Source organism: Anser brachyrhynchus (assembly GCF_964034855.1).
Source record: "Anser brachyrhynchus genome assembly, chromosome: 12".
In the NCBI taxonomy this organism is placed as follows: domain Eukaryota; kingdom Metazoa; phylum Chordata; class Aves; order Anseriformes; family Anatidae; genus Anser; species Anser brachyrhynchus.
Window position 1 is genome coordinate 17257298 of NC_137707.1, and position 19801 is coordinate 17277098.

The 19801-nt window shown below is 33.6% G+C and overlaps 1 protein-coding gene across 10 annotated transcripts in view; it reads left to right on the forward strand.

Annotated features, from left to right (window-relative positions):
- The window catches only part of LOC308176757 (uncharacterized protein), a 320082-nt gene that overhangs the window by 28035 nt on the left and 272246 nt on the right, over positions 1-19801 (forward strand). The window contains exon 6 of one of the 10 annotated variants that reach the window (XM_080552907.1): positions 3046-4625. The exons of the other annotated variants lie outside the window; for them this stretch is intronic. Within the exon in view, the coding sequence (XP_080409033.1) occupies positions 3046-3049 (4 nt within the window). The 3' untranslated portion in view covers positions 3050-4625. Of the gene's footprint in view, positions 1-3045; positions 4626-19801 lie in introns of those variants that run through there. 10 annotated transcript variants of the gene reach the window in all.

Here is a 19801-nt window from a genome sequence, read left to right on the forward strand (position 1 = left end):
AAGGAGTCTTCAACTTATACTTTCTATTTTTGATAATTTTTTGATTTATATATGTAAACACACCCTGCTTTAATAAAAATATCTATAGTTAATACAGATATTCTCATTATAGCACGCATCTAGCAACTAAGTGGTTTGTCTTACCTAGTTAAATTAGTTGTTCAATGTGGGATGTGAGAGCTAGACTACAAACTATCTTGCTATACAATTTTTATTGACGTCTCACAAATTAATAGGCTCATGCAACACTTTGTGTCTTGATGAGTTCTATTTGATTCTCTTTTATATACCTGTTCCACAAAATGAGCAATATCCGTATATTTTGTACAAAGTATATTAAAGAAGGCTTTATACTTCAGTTTTTTAAGTGCTAAATTGGAATAAGTGATATATTTAATATTCTAGGAATTAGTTTTTAATAAGCATTTGGTATAAAGAAGGAAATGACATCTAACAATGAAAAGAAAGAACTCTGCGCTAAAATTAGTAGATTATTTGTATGTTATGTTAGCCATATCAGATAAGATTCTTAGGCCATATACGGACACATTAGGTTTCATTGTAAATGCTTTAATTATCCCGAGCTCATTATTTTCCTTTTTTTTTTTTTCCACAACTCAAAATAAATGAAAGCTAGATGGTTTTGGCTACTCAATAGCAGTAGCTATTCAGCATCATCAACTGAGTTGATGACAGCATCATCAAGTGACAGGTGTATAAACAGCTTGGAAATGGCTTAATCCTTGAAAGAGACTTTAAGTGATCATTATATCATCTATTATTTTAATGCAGAAATGAGGGTTTTCCACTCTTGCAATTTACATGCGTAGGTTGCCAGCTCATTGCAAGGTTGTCTTTTTTGTTGTGTCCTAATTTGCTCGATTCGCATTGTGCTTGTTGATTTACACAGTGCCTTAGGTGGGTTCTGTTTGCATTGCAAAGGTGTGAACTGCTCTTTCATCCCACTGCTGGCCACCGGGGAAGAAAAGTATCAAGCTGTCTAAAAGTAATTCCCTTTTTTATTTCTTGTTGCTAGAAATATATAACTGGAAAAAAAAAAAAGTATATTGATATAATTTGGGATAAATAACATTTCTAAATTTAAGCAACTCTGTTGTAATCTTGCAGGTTTCTTTTTCCACAATCAGGAAAATAAATATTCATCTCCCTCTCAAATGCATTTATGTGACTCTACATCATCATCTCACTTGAGCTGGGGAGATGGCTGGTACTGGGAACAGTTATCTTCCCCTCACCCATTTGCCATCTTTTCTGATACCTTCTATCCCCTCATACTGATTGGTGACCGGAACCTGTCTGAAATGACAGGTGCTTGCTCAGGGTTTTCTGTGCTAGCCCTTTTCTTGCTGTGTAGCTGCTCTTGGCAGCTGCTGAGAGACTAGGCAGTAACTCTCCCAACCCTTGGTGGAAGCAGGCCTCTGCTGTGGCTGCCTCAGCCCACGGAGAGGGGCTCCAAGAAAGGCTATTTCTGAAAGACCACATGTTGGAGACTTTCTTGTTTCTTTGCTTTCCTTTTTAGAAATATTCTGCATGTGAAGTTTGTGGACTGCCATGTATATAGACCTTGCAGTGTGTATTTGCGTGCTTGATACTGAGAATTCACTTCCAAGTGAACTAAGTTTATGTGTAAAATTACTGTAGAAGTTCAACTTGAAAGCAAAAAATATTTTAACGTCTATGTGCAATTTTAAAATGAGCAAGATGAAAAACTATTTTTAGGTATAGTGTCTTATGGGAATAATAAATACTTGATTCTCAATTTATCCTGAAAGTCAGATGTAAAATGGATGGTTGTTACATAGCAAGTGTTGAATACATAAAGATGTAATCTTGTTTCATACGATATACTCCATGTCCTAATAAGAATAAAAATAAAATCTCAAAAAAAAATATCTGGAATTCTGTGCCAAACTATGAAGACATCTGCTTTTGAAAAATGTTTGAGTGGATACTTTTCCAGCTTATTTTCCATTTTATTTAAATATTAGAAAGGTAAGATATGAGTAGATGACTCCAGAAGTACAACCGTCTGTTCACAAATGTTATGCTGTAAATGGATTGAATAGGCATAGATGGGGATAATGTTACAGGAGCAAAATACAGAACACTTCTGTAATTCCTACTGAATTGCTGCATGTGTGTCTTAGGGTGGTCATAGTTTGTGTTTTCTTGTCCTTTTTTTTTTTTTCTTTAACTGCAAGATCAGGTACTTCCATTTTATAATAGTTTGGGTTCTCTCCAGTTTAATGCCAAGAACTCTCCAGGAGTGAAAATGTGTCAGTATTCCAATAGAAAAGATGGAGTGGCAGTGGTGTGATAAGGATGTCGCATGTAAGTTATTGATGTGAATGTATTAAATTAGTTTATATGCACCAGGAGAAGAGCTACTTGAGCAAGGTATTACTGTCTACTAACCACTATAAATTCTCCAGTCAGTTGGAGCATTTCGGGGATTTTACATGAGGTTCTTCTTTTGTTGTAGGATCCCCCATTGCTGTCTGACTCAAGTGCAGCTTTACTCAGAGCCCATTACTGTCTGAGAATGTTGCACTAGGCAGTTTTTTAGGTATGAGGTATTGAAAATAGTACCTGAAGAAGTGTTTTATTTATTCATAGTTATTAATATTAATAGAAGTGTTTTATTTATTAATAGTACCTAAAGAAGTGTAATATTACTGTCACATCTACCTGGGTCTGACAGTAATATTACAGATTCTAGTGGCTTTCTTTGCACAGCCCATGGTTTTCTAAAATCTGTCTCTTATGCAGTAAATAGCTGCCTCTGATACTCATTTCTGAGAGGCAGGACACTATTCTAAAAGTTTTAATGGAATTTCAGCATAGAATATGCTTGTGCTATGCCCTCTGCAAATAAACATATTTTGCCCATAATTAATTAAAAACTGTAGGGAAGCCAGTATCTTTCTAAAGTCTGTGTTCTTTCTAAAACAAAAGATAATGAAAGCTTGCTTCTGACCACAGCTGCTTCCTGCACTTTTTATGACAGTTTATTTAAATTCACAGGTAAATGGGAGTAATGAGGACACAACAACTGCATTGCTCAGGAAAACAGACTATTTATTCTGAAAGAAAGAGGGACACTGTGTTATTAAAGATCCAAAGTTTTTGTATGTCAGAATTTGGTACGTGACAAAGCAGCCAGTGTAATTGGCCTAACTGATTGATTGAGAAAAACTTTTTGAGGTTGTGGAAGAGGAGGGAAAAATGCAAAAGAGAATTTATGTGCTTATATACAATGGAAGGGGTTGTGGTATTTCAGGAAAACAGAAAAATATTAAGATGCACACTTAAAAAAAGTTGTGTTATTAGCCATTTGTAAACAACCCTCTTCTAATGCAGCCTGCTTCTAGGGATGTTAGTGAGATTGCTGGCAGTGGGCTCATGCTTTTATTTTTGCATACTAAGATACCACTTTAATGACACTTGGCTACTTTCATCACGTATGACAACAATCAAACATTTTGTCTGAAAACTATAGGATGAAAGATAAGTTTTTTCCAGTCTTCAGTTTGGATGTGTATGAAATGCAGTGTTGTGAGATGTAAACATTGAAGTTTCCACATCTATGCAACTTATACTTGTCTATATTTGTGTTTAAAGCCAATTCAAAATGGAAAGTTAGAAGTAGACAGGACTTGCTTGAATTTCCTAGGTGTGAATGTAATCCCATTAAATGTTTTAAATTCATTGGGATATCTGTGAATGCTTCAGTATGAGAGTGTTATTTGAATGTGTTTGAGGAGGTTATGAAATTTTTGGCTTTAGTGAACATTACAGAACTAGAATTCAAATGTTGAATGATTTATATAAAAGTGTAATAGTTCAAAGAAAATTGTCAAATTTTCTATACATTTTGTGATGTCCTTTAACGTGAATATGGTAATATTTATGGTCTATTTCTTTATAGAATCTGTTGAACACAACTACAAGAACAGAATATCAAAATTTGTCAAATCTATCAAAATCCTAATAATGTATTTGCTTTTGGATGATGAACTCAAATTTTTGAAGAAATATTTAAAAGATGCTTGACTATATTTACAGGTGTGTTAATTGCATCTTAAATTTCTTTTTTGCTGTGGTCATACTTCTTTAAGGATGGAATTTTTTTTAGCAACAGCTTTGTCTGGCTTCCCTTATTATGCTTCCATCTATTTTTATTCCTGGATTGCACCTGCTCAGTAGATATCTAATCTTTCTTAGAAGTTTACACTCTCAAGTAAAAGCTTTGAAGTTTACACTGATTAGTGTTTTATGACATAAGAGATATGTATAGATCCTTCTTGTGCAGTGCTAAAGCTATTATGCACCTGTGAAAAGATAGACATTAAAGCAGAGATGACAAACCTTTAAAATATTTAGTAGATTAAAGTACTGAATTACTCCCCAATCTTCCTTCAAGGTCCTTAATATTATTAAAAAAAAAAAAAAATGGTACTTTGGGTTTTGAAGACAAGGATTTCTACTGGTAGTAGAACACTGTCAGACTTCATAGCTTTTACAAAAAATTAGCTGAAGGTTATAAAAAAAAATATTTAACTACAACTACATTAAAATATTGCTGATTCTGGTCCTCTACCATAGTATTGTTTTCTGGCTTTTTTTTTTTTAAACAGTTGACATGACCTTTATTCTCAGATTTTTTTTGTCTGTTGGCAGGCAGCATTGTATTCCACAAACATATCAAACATCTCATCTTCATAAGGTAGATCTAGTGTAGTTTTCAATATTAAAAAGTCTGTGGAATGGAATTTGCTCTTTAAGCAGTTGTTTGCATGCTTACATACCAAGGAAGTATAAGCAACCTGAAAGCAAATGTTTTTTATTAATTAAATATGTATATATATATATTTATATATATATATATATTTATATATATATATAAAAAAATACTCAAGTTCCTAGTAAATGCCAGTTTCATTTTTTTATGTTTACTCCTCTGAAAGCTGAAGACGAGGAACTATTTTTGTGGAAAAATGACTAGCATGAATATGAAAATTAAATTTATTATGCATAAAAAATAAAAAGGTATTAGGAAATTTAATTGTTGAATATAGGCATATACTGGAGTACAGCAAGTGTTCCATTTCAGCATATTGTTACAGGTATTGATACAGATATTTTGTAAGATTTGCAATACTAGAAGTACATAAGGAGGAAAAATTGATACTTTTTACACCTGAAACTATCTTGAATATGTGAAATTAAAGATGTAGAAAATATCTGTGAAATTGGGATTCATTAATCGCTAGAATCCATTGGAGAAAGATAAGTAACTTAAATATCAAAACATTCAGCATAAAGATTTTTTCCTCCATTTTATTTATATTTTAGGGTAGCACATAAGTTGTATCCATACCAAAGGAAAGGTGACAGAAATGCTGCAAAGATTCCTCAGTTAGTATGGTATAATATGGCCTTAAAAAAGCTTGGTGTTGAAAATCATGTGAATTTAAAAATTGGTAGTGATCTATATGCAATTAAAGGATTGTTTGACTATTGCTTACCAAAAGTTAATTATGGGATGCATAATTAAGTTGAATTTGAAAGACAAGCAGATTATAGAATGCCCCTTCTATTAAGACTGAAACAGAAAAACAGCCCTTAATGTACAGGTTGGGGCTCTCATGGAGATAACTTTAGTGAAAAAGGAGGATGAGTGGCTCATGGAGGTCAGATAATGCAGTGAAAAGCTTAGTTAAAAAAAGCTAAGAATTAAATGAGTCCAGGAAAGTTACAAAGATTAAAATCAAAGTAAAAGCTAAGATCCTGTTCTATGAATGACAGTTAGTATAAGATTAAGAAGAGATGAAGCAGTGAAAAATCTCTGCATATTGTTAATCCTGTGGGTGGTGAAAAGTGAAATATTGTTCTCTAAGCAATAGTAATGGGAAAGGGACTGGGGAGGAGGGATGCCTGTGGTGTGAAAAGTGAAACTCTTTGGGGGCATTTGAATGAGAGATTTCACATAGCTATGCGAATTCTGAAATATTTTTGGTAGACTCTCTTGAGTTTACTTGTAAAGATGTTCTTATATTAAAACACAGCCTTAGACTTCCTTAACTAAGTCTGAACTGAAGGCCTTGAATTTATGCAGTCTTGAAGCCCAGGATGCTGAACCTTGAGTTGTAGGTGTGCAGACACATTAGTCATCCTTTGTACTTCTATTTGCGTCCCACATACTTAGTTTTCCTCATTTCTCAAACAAGATAAGAACTCTTGTTGCTTCCAAATCTCCTGCACTTTGCTTTTTTTTTTTTTTTTTTAAATGAACATCCATCTCAAAGTTTGTGCTATTGTAGAAATACTTAGGAATATCCGTATGCCTTCTGGAATAAGTAGAGCAAGGCTCTTTGGAAACAGTTGAATAGCATTATTTTTCAATAATAAATGGGCTATAAACTGATGTAGAATTATTTACTGTTTCCTTTAAGTCCTAGAACTTTTAGAGGTAAATGGTTTTGGTTGCTGAAAGTATTACTTATAGTATTGCTATGAATATTTTAGGGAAGATCACAGGAAAGTATATTATTCTGAGATTTAAAAAGGGGGCGGGGGAGGGGATTACTATTGTAAGTGACAGTTTAGAGATTAAATAAGCGTAATAGTACCTTAGTATGTTTTTCCCTTCGAATGGTTTTGATCTTTTGGTAATTCATTTAAAATATAAAATACACTGTACATCTAATAATTAACTTAAAAAAATTAACTAATTTTAAATGCATGTCGATGAAAGTATTTAGAAAGGAAATTCTAAATTCAATTTCTATTTTAAGGCCATTTAAATAGTCTTTGCTTGATAAACCTATTAAAATTCCAATATGAAATGATCCAAAATGTTTGGGATTAAGTGGATGAAACAGAACCAGTTGACTAAAATACCTCAAAACAGAATTCAGGAATCATGTTTGTATTAAATGTCGTTTTATATCTCAATTCCTTTTATCCTAACGCTAGTGGAGAGAGACATGCAGTGATCTCAGAGTTTGACCAGTGCTCAGAATTCCTCCAAATTCCACTATTTTAGATAATATTTCCTAGGAAAAATCCCATATATAACCACTCTTAAGTAATACATTTTCTGTTGAGGTAGAATATCTTTCCCTCACAATTGGAAAAACAGGAGACAGACAAGTTTTGAAAAAGAATGTTGTACTGGAAAAACTTATTTTTGTGGCTGTTTTTTTGTTGTTGTTTTGTTTGTTTGTTTTTAATACATATAATATTATATTTGTGTGTGTTATATAATGCATGTGTGTACATGTGTATGTCGCTGATAGTGTTTACTGGAAACTGAAGTGAGGTATATGCAGTGTGCTCAGAAAGCCTGCAATTTGATCTAATCAGAGCTTGGACTAAGAATGTAATAAATTGTCAATGCTGGACTTTTGCATTCATTTACACTAATATAGAGTGTCTCATTTCTGAGAAGTAAATCACAGTGGCTTCAGTACTTTATTTTCCATCTTGTATGTAAGTAAACTGCAGGATCAACTGGGAGGTTGAATCAATCTGCTATTTATTACCTCGAAATGTGACACCCTATTTTAAGTGCCTTATTCCCTTATGATTTAGACTGAGTAGTGCATTATGTTTAAACAATATAGAAACCAGCTTTACTGTTACTGGATTTTTCACTTTAGATGTGATGGATTTATATTTGTAGAAAACTTTCAGTGCATAAAGATATTATTTCATAAAATGGAATTTCAAACATTGATAGAGAACAAAAAAAAGCAATTGAAGTTACTTCTGCCTGTCATTTGATAATTACTAATAATTCTATAGCTTTTTTTCCCTAAGATTTTATTTAAATGGCCTTGAAAAACATGCTATTGACCAACTGTTTCATTTTTATTTTTATTTTTGTCTACAACAGATTGACATTACTTAGGAAATTATTTTCCTATAATCTGTTGATTCTTGCAGAGCATAGGGCATTTTAATCACCTTTCCCTATTGGTTCTAGTGTTTTAATGCAACTTTTCTCCATTATTTTAAGGCAGTACAGAGGTAAGATTTCTTGTTGCTTTCGTTTTGTTATTATTTTTCATGTAGAGTAAGTGGTGAAAATCAACACTTTCCTCTTCTTGTGATGTTATATTCTGGGACCATACAACACACTACAATACCTAATAATGTCAATTTAAGTCATTTACTTTCATTATGTTTTTAAAATGGATTTTCATTTGTTGACCTACTCTTTAAGGTACTGATGGCAACAGATAGGGAACTTACCACATAAAAATCTTATACATTTCATTGAATAAAAAGATGGTAATAATCATGGTGAAGAATTTTGACTGCTTGGTCACATTACACATAATTTATTTGGGGTTTAAAATCTCTGATTCATATCATGTCTTTGCTGTGATTTTCCACTTACAACATTAACTAGATTCCAGCAAAATCCTCTCCTGCTTACATGATCAGTGTTATCTTTTCTGAAAAAGTTTTTGTTTGTTTTAATCCTCCAAATTAAGGAAAGGCATCAAGATATACTGCTGGAAATGGAAAAGTAACCTCCATTTTCTAAAATGAAGCCTTTGAATGTCAAGTCAGAAATGCAATTGAATATATACTTATTTCAGCATGGTGATGTAAGGTTTTAGTGAAGTTTTGTCATAGCATAATGACTTTTTTTATTCTGTACTACTTAAATGGAAAGCATAAAAACAAATGATATCATTGTAAACTTTAAGAAAGTTCTTATACAGTGTTTGCAGCTGTGATCTTTGTAAACCTCTAATGTCTTGAAATTGTATTTGATATTCAGAGCAGAAAATTTAGAGTAGGAAGGAAATAAACCCACACTACCAACTTCCTTCCATTATTAAGCAGTTGAAAAATACCTGCTATGTGAGAATAGTAGCAAAGGGCTAACTATTTTATTCCACAAATCTATTCCGCAGCTGATTAAAATATTAATGTAGAGGACAAATGACTAGATAAACTATATTCAGGCACATGAAATCATGAAAATATCTTGAATAGTCACCCAGTAATTGAATTGATTTGCTTTGACTAGCACACAATTCCTGTCCCCCCCCCCCCCCCCCCGCCCCTTTTTATTACAGGCGTACTGTATGCTAAATGGTAAAGAGAGGGGAAAGCATATGGCCTCCTGTTTGAACTTCTGTAATTAATCCTTCCAAATACTATTTCCTTGGAAAGTTATTTTTAATTTTATTACAGTCTGTTCTTGTATTCTCCCACACAATCACTTGGGCAACATTTGTATCGATGAAAACAACATAAAGCAGCTCTTAACTAAAAGGAGACTGCTGTTTTACACAACATGTAAATGATTAAGTGATAGATTTTTATTACTGTTTGTGTGTGGAGTGCACTACAGCATTTGAGCGTTAACCCCCCACACGCCCCACCCCAAATCTGTGCAGTCCTACAGTATGTGTTTAGGATTGTTTACTGTTTAAATTTGTACATCTTATTATTTAGAAAGCTTTTAAATGTTATTTATTCCCTTAGAGTTATTTTGATATTTTTGTTTGTTGTGTGGATTCTTGTGCTCGTGCAAAATAAATTGCTGCACCGTAGAAGTGGTAAGAGTCTAAATGAACATTATAGATATAATTGATGGAGAAATATTGAAAAATGTCACAATAAAAGCTGATCAGGTTGATCCTATCCCTGTCAGCAGTTCATATATTAAAAAAAAAAAAGTCTGTCCATTCTTAAAGCTAGCTTTGTTGCTTGCCCACATAGAGAATTCCAGATGTGAGTACTAAGCATGACTATTTATTGGCAAGATATTGGATACTGCAACCCTTTCAGGCAACATAGGGGAGTAACAATGCAAAGGAGATGATGTGATCATAAAGGTAGCAGCAGGGATTATGCTTCTAAATATCTGAAAATATTTTTGAGAACTCCATGCAATGGAACTAGGTTGAGTTCTGCGGTACTCATCATGTAACAGAAAGTATATTTAATATACTTTATGACTTATACTTTAATATACTTGAGCTGCCTACAAATCATGGCATAGTGAGAAATTAAGAATTTACCTTGCAGCACTGTCTAGGTGTTTTCAGAGATTGTCTTGAACTGCAGATTGAAGGCAAACCTTCCCCCAGTTTAGTCTTGAAAAAAAGTAGAGTAATTCTAAATTCTCTGCTCTTGAAAGCTTGCAATAATGTCTGCCCTATAAGATCCTCCTATCTCTTCCCTCCTCATCCCTATCCATCTCTTGTAAGATTAGTAAGGGAGCTTTCTACAGCAGTATTAGTCTGAATGCTTTTAAAGGTTGTAACTATAACATAATTTCAGTTGAGGTCTACCAGCAAGAAATAAGACTGAGTAGAAACAATTGACTTAATGTCATCTTATTCAGATAAGATAAAGGGTAAAAACAATGTTTAAAATATACCTCTTCGCAAATTAATTCCTGTTCAAGAATCATGGACAGATCGTATTTCCAGAAGTGTGAAAAAGGTCTGCCTCTTATGAATGATCAGATGTTAGTTTTTTTTTCCTCCATGAAACTAAATTGTTGGATTGTACCAGAGTGGGCAGCACAGGCTTGACTTAGATAGGCATGGTCCTCATTAATTCAGGTAAAGTATTAGGTCAGCAGCTCTAATAGTGCCACATTGGCAAATTCAGTTGCTGTTTTTCTTTGAAGATATGCTTTTCAGTTCTGTCACATAAAAACACTAGATTGAAATGGGGCACTTGTTTCTGGCTAAATGAAGTCATGTTTTTACAGAATAGTAACACATTTTCTTGGCCTGCATATATGAAGTCGTACACATGAAATGAAACTGTATAATGGGCACCCTCAAACTAAGATGATCAAATAGTTTTAGTTCATGTATTTTTAATAAACATGGATTAGATTATGTAGTAGTTTAGGTAATGATTATAAACACTTCTACAACACATGCATGTGAGCAATTGACAGTTTTTTCTTTTATGTTCCTTATTTATAGAAAATTATACCTTTATCTTTACTCTTGAGTTTTTTATTTCATTTGAAAAGATTGTTGTTGTGAAGTCTTTGCAAAAGTCTGTTAAACCTGTCCCATGCTAGAAAGTTCTATAGCATTTCAAAGCAATGTTTATTATTATTTTTTTTAAGGATACACAGACAGCCCCCTGTTAGCATACTTACTGAGAGCCTTAGTCTTTAATGTAATTCATGTGAAAGTATATGTTCTTGTCATGGTCCATACTCTTACCAAAGCAGATCTCAAGATAGCTTCTAGAATTGTCAGGCAATGGTAACTTTTTGTTAACATTATATGCTGTGTAAAATGTTTTCATTTTCAGTACACTTGATTAATAGTCCTTAAAAAGGGGATTCATTATAAGAGATGTAGATTTATGGTAAATTTACTCATCAATCAGTAAGCTAGATCTTATTGACAAAAGTGAGGTGATTGGAAGGGCATGGGGGAGAAATGTTCCAGATCCTAGGAAACATCGACTGCTCAATGCCTTATAAGAAGAAAGCACTGCTAATTCTCTGCATTATTAAATAAGTGAAAATCTCAAACCTTTAGACAAAGCAAAGTTTAAATATGGACTTCATTAGGATGGCTGTGGACGCTAAAAACTTCACAAAAAAAAATTGAAAAAAAAAAAGGCAATAGATAAATTCACAGAAGAAAAAATGCTCCCTTATCAAGTATTGCTGATGGAATAACATTGCTTTTGAAGATTATTGGAATTTGGGAAAATGCATTATTTTATGCTTTCCAAGAGACAGTTGTTACTGTGCATTTTCTGCTGGTAACTGTTGAAGAAAGCATCATTTTGTGGGTGGCAGCTTTTATGTTCAAGGTGACTTGTTTTCTTGAAATCAACAACAAAAAGTTGTCACTCTTCAGCTTTTATAGTATCAGTGCTTTGGGGTTATCTGCTTGTCTCTCAGTGAAACAAAAATATGTACATAAAGCTAGAAAAGTGTTCCTTAGCATTAGCATTCCCTTGTGTTTATAGTGCAAATGGGTAAATATTCCTTAACTCTTAGCCCTGACCTCAAAACTGTGGTTTAATAACTAACTGTAGCTTTACTAAATTCCATCACAGTGATCTCTATAGTCTGCTATGTCACAGAAGCAAATCTAGTGTTTCATTAGTACCTGCTCTTCAGGATAATTTAGTCATTACTCTCTGAGATACTTCTGGATTTTGCAAAGTTTTGTGCTTGTGTAGTTTTTTTTGTTTGTTTGTTTTGGTTTATGTGTTATTTTTTCTTTTGTGATGGAGGGTGGGATTTTTTTTTTCTTGGATTCAGTTTTAACTCACACCTAATTGTCGTGCTGATAAAGTAAGAAAGATATAATCTTCATACATTAGTTACCTTCTGTGGCTTGTGATTTGCTACAGAAATTAGATGAAGGGAAAGAAGTCTTTAGATTCAGATCTTGAGAAACTGTGTGCCCCATTCCTTACATTCACCGAGAAGATTTTTATCTAACAGCAGGATGGAAGACATCACTGTGTAACTTCTCATGTATTCAGGTTTCATTTGTGCTCTCAAAAGTTTAATCTGCCTACAAAATAGATGATGAGTCTGGCTCTAGTTACAAGCAGTGGGAGGCTTTACCTTTAGCAGGTGAGTCATTACAACACGACATTCCATTTTAATGCTGTTATGCAAAACGTTTTTTGATGTTTTCTTATGATGTATGGATTGTGCAGAATTTATGAAAGAAGCAATTAAGTGGGTGGTGCCTGTGAGTCAGGATTATATTTTAAAGTATGCTCATTTACTCAAGTAGTACTATCATTATTCTGAGCACTCCTACCTCTAAGACCTTAGCATATAGATGGATGATGTTCTTTTACCCCTTAATAGTTCTTTACCTTTTCTTTCTACTAGTAAACTCCTTCTTCCCATTATAAGCTAACATTAGTAAAATAGTGAATTCAACTGACTCCTGTAGCCTGAGACAATATTATGAGGTGACATCTTTACCTCATAATATTGATTTTTTAATAGGCTTCGGTTAAAGTGAACTGATTATAGGAAGCAGATGGGTGCTTACTGGTGAGATATTGTAGTAACAAAACAGTTTCAGTGGCTTGTGAGCTAACAACCGTACAGGGGATAAGCCTTTAGGTATATATTGAACATAAAAGGTAGTCTTGTATTAGAGCTTCCTGGAGAGAGGATTCTTAAGTGTGGCTGGGTTGGTTGGTTGTTTAAATACTTTCTCCAGTTCATTTAATATGGCTTGATTTTTATTTATTTTTTTTTGCATTGGAAGATTTCTTTCTATAAATTGCAGTTGTACTATGCCACCTTGAAATGGTCTGTCAGCAGTATGATATAGATTTTTTTTTGACATTCTAATAGTGCATAACTTCTTCAGAAAAAGAAATTACTACTGTTTGAAGATCACAATGTATTTGTTAATCATTTATCCTAAAATGTTTAGTTACAATTTGTAGTTCTAGTCTGCAGTGCATTTGAGAGATTTGCATTATAAAGTAAAACATTCCAGTTAAAATAAGATTTGCTCATAAATGATTCATTTGGCAGTTATTAAATCACCTTCTAACTCCCATCTGCTGTAAGGAGTTTATCAGAGTACTGTAATGGCAAGGCAAACAGCTGGCTGTCTATTAGCCATTTAAAGTTGAAAAACCACTGGCCAGTTTACTATGTTAAATTTGTTCTTTACAGGGAGTTATTTTACAAGCTGGATGGTGTTGGAAGGATTTTTCTTTTGTTTTGTTTATGAATACTTTATTTCTGTGGTAAAGGAAGGATAAATGAGGTTTGCATACCAGGAAATGTTTTAGTACCACATAACTAGATGGAGTGGCAGTTAGATGGCCAAAGGCCACTTCAGAATTAGTGTGCCATTTGCTTTTGCTGTAAACAAAACCCAAATCTGCTTGCCCTTGCAAAGCTAAGAAAACGAGCTCACTGCCTGGCAGTTTGGCATGGAATGGGAAGATGACTCTGAAGCAATTCCCTCATAAATGTATTTTGCCCTCACTTAGTGTGGTGCATAGTCATGCCTTTTGTTTTACATGTGTGTGAGTATAAACTGAACATCAACAGAAAGATTTTGAGAAGTATGGGGATCATGTACAGTAGTGTCCCTACCTAGTGCATGTAGATAAACTGTTGGATTATCACGTGACCTTTGTCACTGAAATGAAGAGGAAAGTAATTGCCCTAAAAAGTAGCGGGTAGCTGAACAGTGCTGTATATTTTGGTTTAGGTATTGTCTGCCTTTTATCCAGGCAAGGAACAGTAGCACAAATCTAAACCTTGTTTTCAACCAGTATGAGGGATGACCATATGGTTAAACATATGAAATATATGAAGTATTTCCGAAGACTTCAGCTCTTGGTTGGTTCGTTCATAACCAGATGCTTTTTCTCTTCATGCATAATTTCTGTTATGGGACTGCCAGAATATTGGTGGGTAAATTTGCCAGCAAGTCAGTCCACAGAGCTCTGGGATTGTAACTTAAGTGATATAGGTGCTTTTAATTTCACAGGTGTTCACAAAGTGGAGTTTATTTCAGTTTAGTTTATAGGCAACTTGCATTGGTATTTTTGGACCTCCAGACAATAGATAAGAGATCCAGTTTATATATAAACTTAATTCCTCAGTTAGTGTCAGCACACCTGATTTGCATTGCTGTCCCTTGGGCCCAGGCAGAGCACCTAAAGAATGCGCAAGGGCTCTGCAGGGATGTGGTTTTGTCTGCAGAGATCTAGACTGAAAAATAGATTCCAAATAGACTGAAGAAAACAGGTGCTTGATAACCTTGAAGTAGTTCATAGATAATACAGAATTTCAAGTGTTATAGAAATACAAACACTTATGTTTGCATTCCTGGGACAATTCTTCAATACTGTTCTGAACTGAGAATTTTTCAGAGCAACAGGAGAGCTTTTTGTGACCAACACTAAACTTGAATTCTTCCTTAATGAAATTCTTTAATACTGGAGAGAACATATCCCTGCTCCTGTCTGTTCCTGTGTATAGATGCTTTGCTTCATTCCATTCTGGATTATAATGATTTGGGTTTTGTGTATGTGCTCAGAGAAGGTTTGTGGGTTTTTTTGTTTCTTTTTGGCTTTTGGAGTCACTGTTTTACTTTTTGTATATTCTTGAGGGAAAACTCAGTTTGAATTTTGAATTCTGTTTATATAAGCATGCAGTCAAAATTGCCTACCTGTATGTTAGGTGCGTGGCTTTTAAACAGAATCTAGATAATAAATAGCATAAATACAATAAACAATTGGAGATAGATTGAGCTACTGTCTTTTTAATCATGATCCTTTTCAGATGTAATCCTTAGATAAGATTCACACTTCCGTGACTTGCCCACTGATAAGGTAATAGAGAATTACACTCTAAGGGCCTACCAGCATCACTTAAATCAGTCACTTGTTTTTAGCATAAGCTCTGTGGAAACAGAAGCAGTACTCTTACATAAGACTTGAAATGCTAAACGTGGTATTTAGTTATACATGAGACATTCTGGGAAAATCTCAGGTGACAAGGAAAGATGCTTCAGAGCATTAATCCCAATATAGTAACACACTATATACTGACAAATATATCCAAGCTTAAGTAATTAAATCTTTTTTTAAAGACACACTATGATAAGGAGTAAGTGTCCTGAGAAGATTAATTTTTTTTTCCTCTTGTATACTACAGTTCAGTAGTGATCATTTGAAAGCCAGTGTCGTCTTTACCCCTTCAGCTCCTTTTTCTTTTAAGACCCTCAGGGATTGCTTGAACACTTAATCTGTAGTGTCTATTTTTTAATACCAATTGCACATTAAGTACAAATTTAGTATCTCCCATTACATGTATACCACATTATTACCATAATTTAATCTTGTTATCTTGTTTTCCTTTCAGTACATCCAGCTTCTTCAGAACAACAGTCTAACTATTTAAAACAATAGTAACCTGTGTCCTATATCCAAAACCTTTACTTCAAAGAAATTAGTGCTGAAACTTTTGAATGCCTCTGTTCTACCAGTGGGATAATTTCATCAATATTTGTTCTAAAAGAATACTAGTTTAAAACTCAAGAAATACTGTTTCATTCCATGTAACTCAGTTTGGTTTACTCTGATGTAAATCAAAAAGATCAAGCCCAGATCAGTGCTAGTGCAGCTCTGACGTTTTGAGCTGTGTTCTTGCATGTATTACAGGGCAGGTTTTGTGTTCTGCCAAGAAGCCTCTGGAGAATTTTTGTTGAATTCTTGTTGCATTGCCTGCATAAGGAAGAGTTATCAATAACTGTTTTTTATTTTTCTTTTTTTTTCTTTTCTCTTTTTCTTTTTTTCTTTTTTTTCTTTCTTTTTCTTTTTCTTTCTTTTTCTTTTTCTTTTTTTTTCTTTTTCTTTTCTTTTTTTTCCTGCTTCATGTAATGGCTTCTGCCCCTCTGTTTGAAGAAGTAGTCAATTCCATTTTTGAGATGCTTAAGGCCAAACTTCTGCATCTAATTCCAAATATATATTTGTGCTTCATTTAGTGTTTCTTGCTTTCTACATCCTGCATCAGAGAAATAAATGAATAGTGATAGGCACCAATTCTGTATCGCTAAAAGTACTATGATTTTTAAGTCACTGAGGTCAGTATAGAGAAATAGTCAAAAGTTAAGATTCCCTTACCTTTTGTTTGTTTGTTTGTTTTTAAGACTGTGAGCTGGAAGCATTGGTGTGTAAATATTTTTAAACGTGTTCTTCTTCCATTCCTTATAAATATTTGGAAATGAAAAAGGCTATAAGCCTCCACTTAACCTCCAAACTGAAATACACATTTGATCAAGAGTTGAAAATGGGGGAGTGGTTTCCCTTTTAAGTGGTATAACATTATCCTACCAATTGCAGCTGCTGAAATTGCTTCTTTTTAAGGATCTAAGTGGACACCAGGTGAGATGGAGTATGGTCTAAGTTCTGGGGGATTTTGCACAATGTGTGTAACAGGCTTTCTGAAGGTACATATCCTGATTGATAAGGTTTTTAAGATTTCTTTATTTCTTTCAGATGGATAAATGTTAAAGCCTCAATGACTTGAACAAGCAGCATAACATTTGTCATTATTTCCAAGTGTTTGGCTTGATTAGCTCTAAGAAAAAGCTGAGAGGGGAGAAGTTCAGTTTTTGAGCTGAACGTCACATGTTTCTCTAGACATTACTTGCAAGATGTTATCTAGTAAATTGCTAATGACTCTACCTAATGTGATGAATTAAATTCCACTTATATTCGTGTGGTTGGGTTTGTTATTTATTTATTTATTGCTAAAAATCGTAATTTTAGTATGTTGTTTCTCTAGCTTTCCCAGAAAGAAAATGGTGATTGTGGAGTTTCACTCCCTGGTGATATTTAAAAAATGGTCCTGAGCAACCAGCTCTAGGTGGCCTGGCTTTAGCAGGATTGGATCAGATGACCTCCAGAGGTCACTGCCAACCTCAACCATTCTGTAATTTGCCTTAAAAGTTAGATGGTGCTGGAGTGTAAAACTGCAAGCTGTTGTATATAGGTACACAGCTGTTTACAATAGAGATTTATTGTTTCTTTGCCTGAAGGGGGGTGTGGGGGGAATAAAGCAGTATGGTAACCATCAAAAATAGCCCTAGATGAAGATACCCCACTGTGTGCATGAAACTGTTTTTCTTCAGTTTTAATAGGATGGAACCTGGGTGTCAATCCAAGCTAGAAGTTGTGTTGCCATGTTTTGAAACACAGGATTAGGGCCAATTTTAAAAACAAATCCACAATTCTGTACATGTAATGCTATTTTTAAATGCATCCTTTATTTTTACTTTTCCGAAGATCTCATTTTTCCTAATAATTTCCCATGTTGTAATCAAACAATAGATTTCATCCAAAATTATAGCTAGCAAAAATAATTTCTCATTTTGAAACTAGTAAATGACTAGTGTAGAATGGAAAGTAAAATGTCTAATTGAGTTAATGTAGGCACTGTGTCAGTGTACAGCCATTGTGATTAATGAAGATTAATTTCCTTTAGAAAGAATATTCTACATAAGGGCCTACTCTTGTCAAAAATGAAAAATATTAATGAATGTAGGTTTAGTAGAGTAATAAGCAGTCTGAGTAAAGTACTTGAAAGTGCAAATTATCATTTGTTATTTGTATTTTTGCTAGTCAGGTTATTTTGTAGCTTTAAATGCTCTTCTTCATGGTCTGCTGTAGGTGTGGTTCTAGGTATGCAAGACTAAATTAAACTTTACTCAAATTATTCCATTGTAACTGAGGGAACTGACTGATGGAATGGGAGGGATTTTGGCTTTACCTCTTCCTAGTAGTGAACACAAATGTGTGGTCCTTGTTAGAAAACTGTTTGCTTTTGGGAAGGCAGCCAACGGTGAGTTCCTATGCTAAAAAGAGCTATTCTATGACTATGGATTGATTTCAAAGTCTGCTGTCAGTCAGGCTGAGATGTTGTTGAGAAAGGAATGACAAAAATGATGTATGTTTTATGTGCAACAGAAATGATAAGAAATGGACAAACGTTATTTGCATCAGTGCATTGAGCTATGAAGGTACTTGTGGAAACGTTCTTATCAAATATGTATTTGTGCCAAATAAAAAGCAGCAAAAGTTTATACAGAAACTCTTCCTTATCTCATGTAAAAAATAAAAATCTCCCACTGTAGTTTATCATGTAATTATATAGTAACAAGAAGTCTTTTGTAGGTGTTTTGCAAACTTTTTGAATCAGTGGTATTAAGATTTAATTAGGAAACCTCCAAGATTTTATTACACTAAATAGAATATATAAAAAGCTGGATGCATATAATCTGTTTTATAAGCATTTTGAGTTTTTGTTGTTTTTGTTTCTTTTGAACAGTCACACTACCACTCTACCCAAGATGGTATTTAACAGATAAAAAAAGAGGTGCCATTTAGTGCTATTAATAGCTGTAAAAGGAAGTTTGACTAATATATCCTACTTCCCATTCTTGCACAGCAGTATTCTATAGAATTTCTCAGCAAAAATCAATGAATGTATTATTGAGTTTGACTTAGTATATTAAAGAAATCATGAGCATGTTAAGAAGCTTAAAGATTTAGAACCTGAATCTTGAAATCCTTTGTTTTCCCTCTAAGAAATTCTTATTCAAATATGAAGCCGCTATCTGTACCTAATGATTTAGATTGCTAGCTTCTGAAAAGCCTTTAAAGGAAAACTTGTCAGTTTTAACTTCCTGGTTTTGTGAAAGGTGAGGAAGTACTACTGCTCTTTCCATGAGTTTCAGCAAGAATAAGCAATTATCCTGTTCTGCATTAACAATATTATTAAATCTATTGATCCTCTTAGCAATTCAATAATCTGGATAATCATTTTAAATTTAATCTTTTATTTCAGAAAGAGATGTCTAGGCTTTTCAGGTAATATAAGAATGCCAAATTTTCTTTGATTTACTGGTGTAATATGCAAAGGGAAATGAACGTTGATTTTAGAAAACCAAAAGGATTATTTTGCTACCCAAAAATTCCCCTTGGAAAATAATTAGAACTATCTGATTTTTTAAAAGGTGCAGTCGTAGAGCTATATATATATATATATGTATATATATATATATATTCAATTTATATTTAACAATGAAATTACTTTCATATAAAACATGCCTTTTTTTGTTCCCATTTTTAGCTGAAAGGTATACCCACAATAATCTAACTTTCTCTTCTAGGTTGCACATTGTGCAGTTTGAATGAATTCAGTGATTAGAAATAATAATAGAAGAGATGATGGATTAGTCATAGCAGTGAAAAT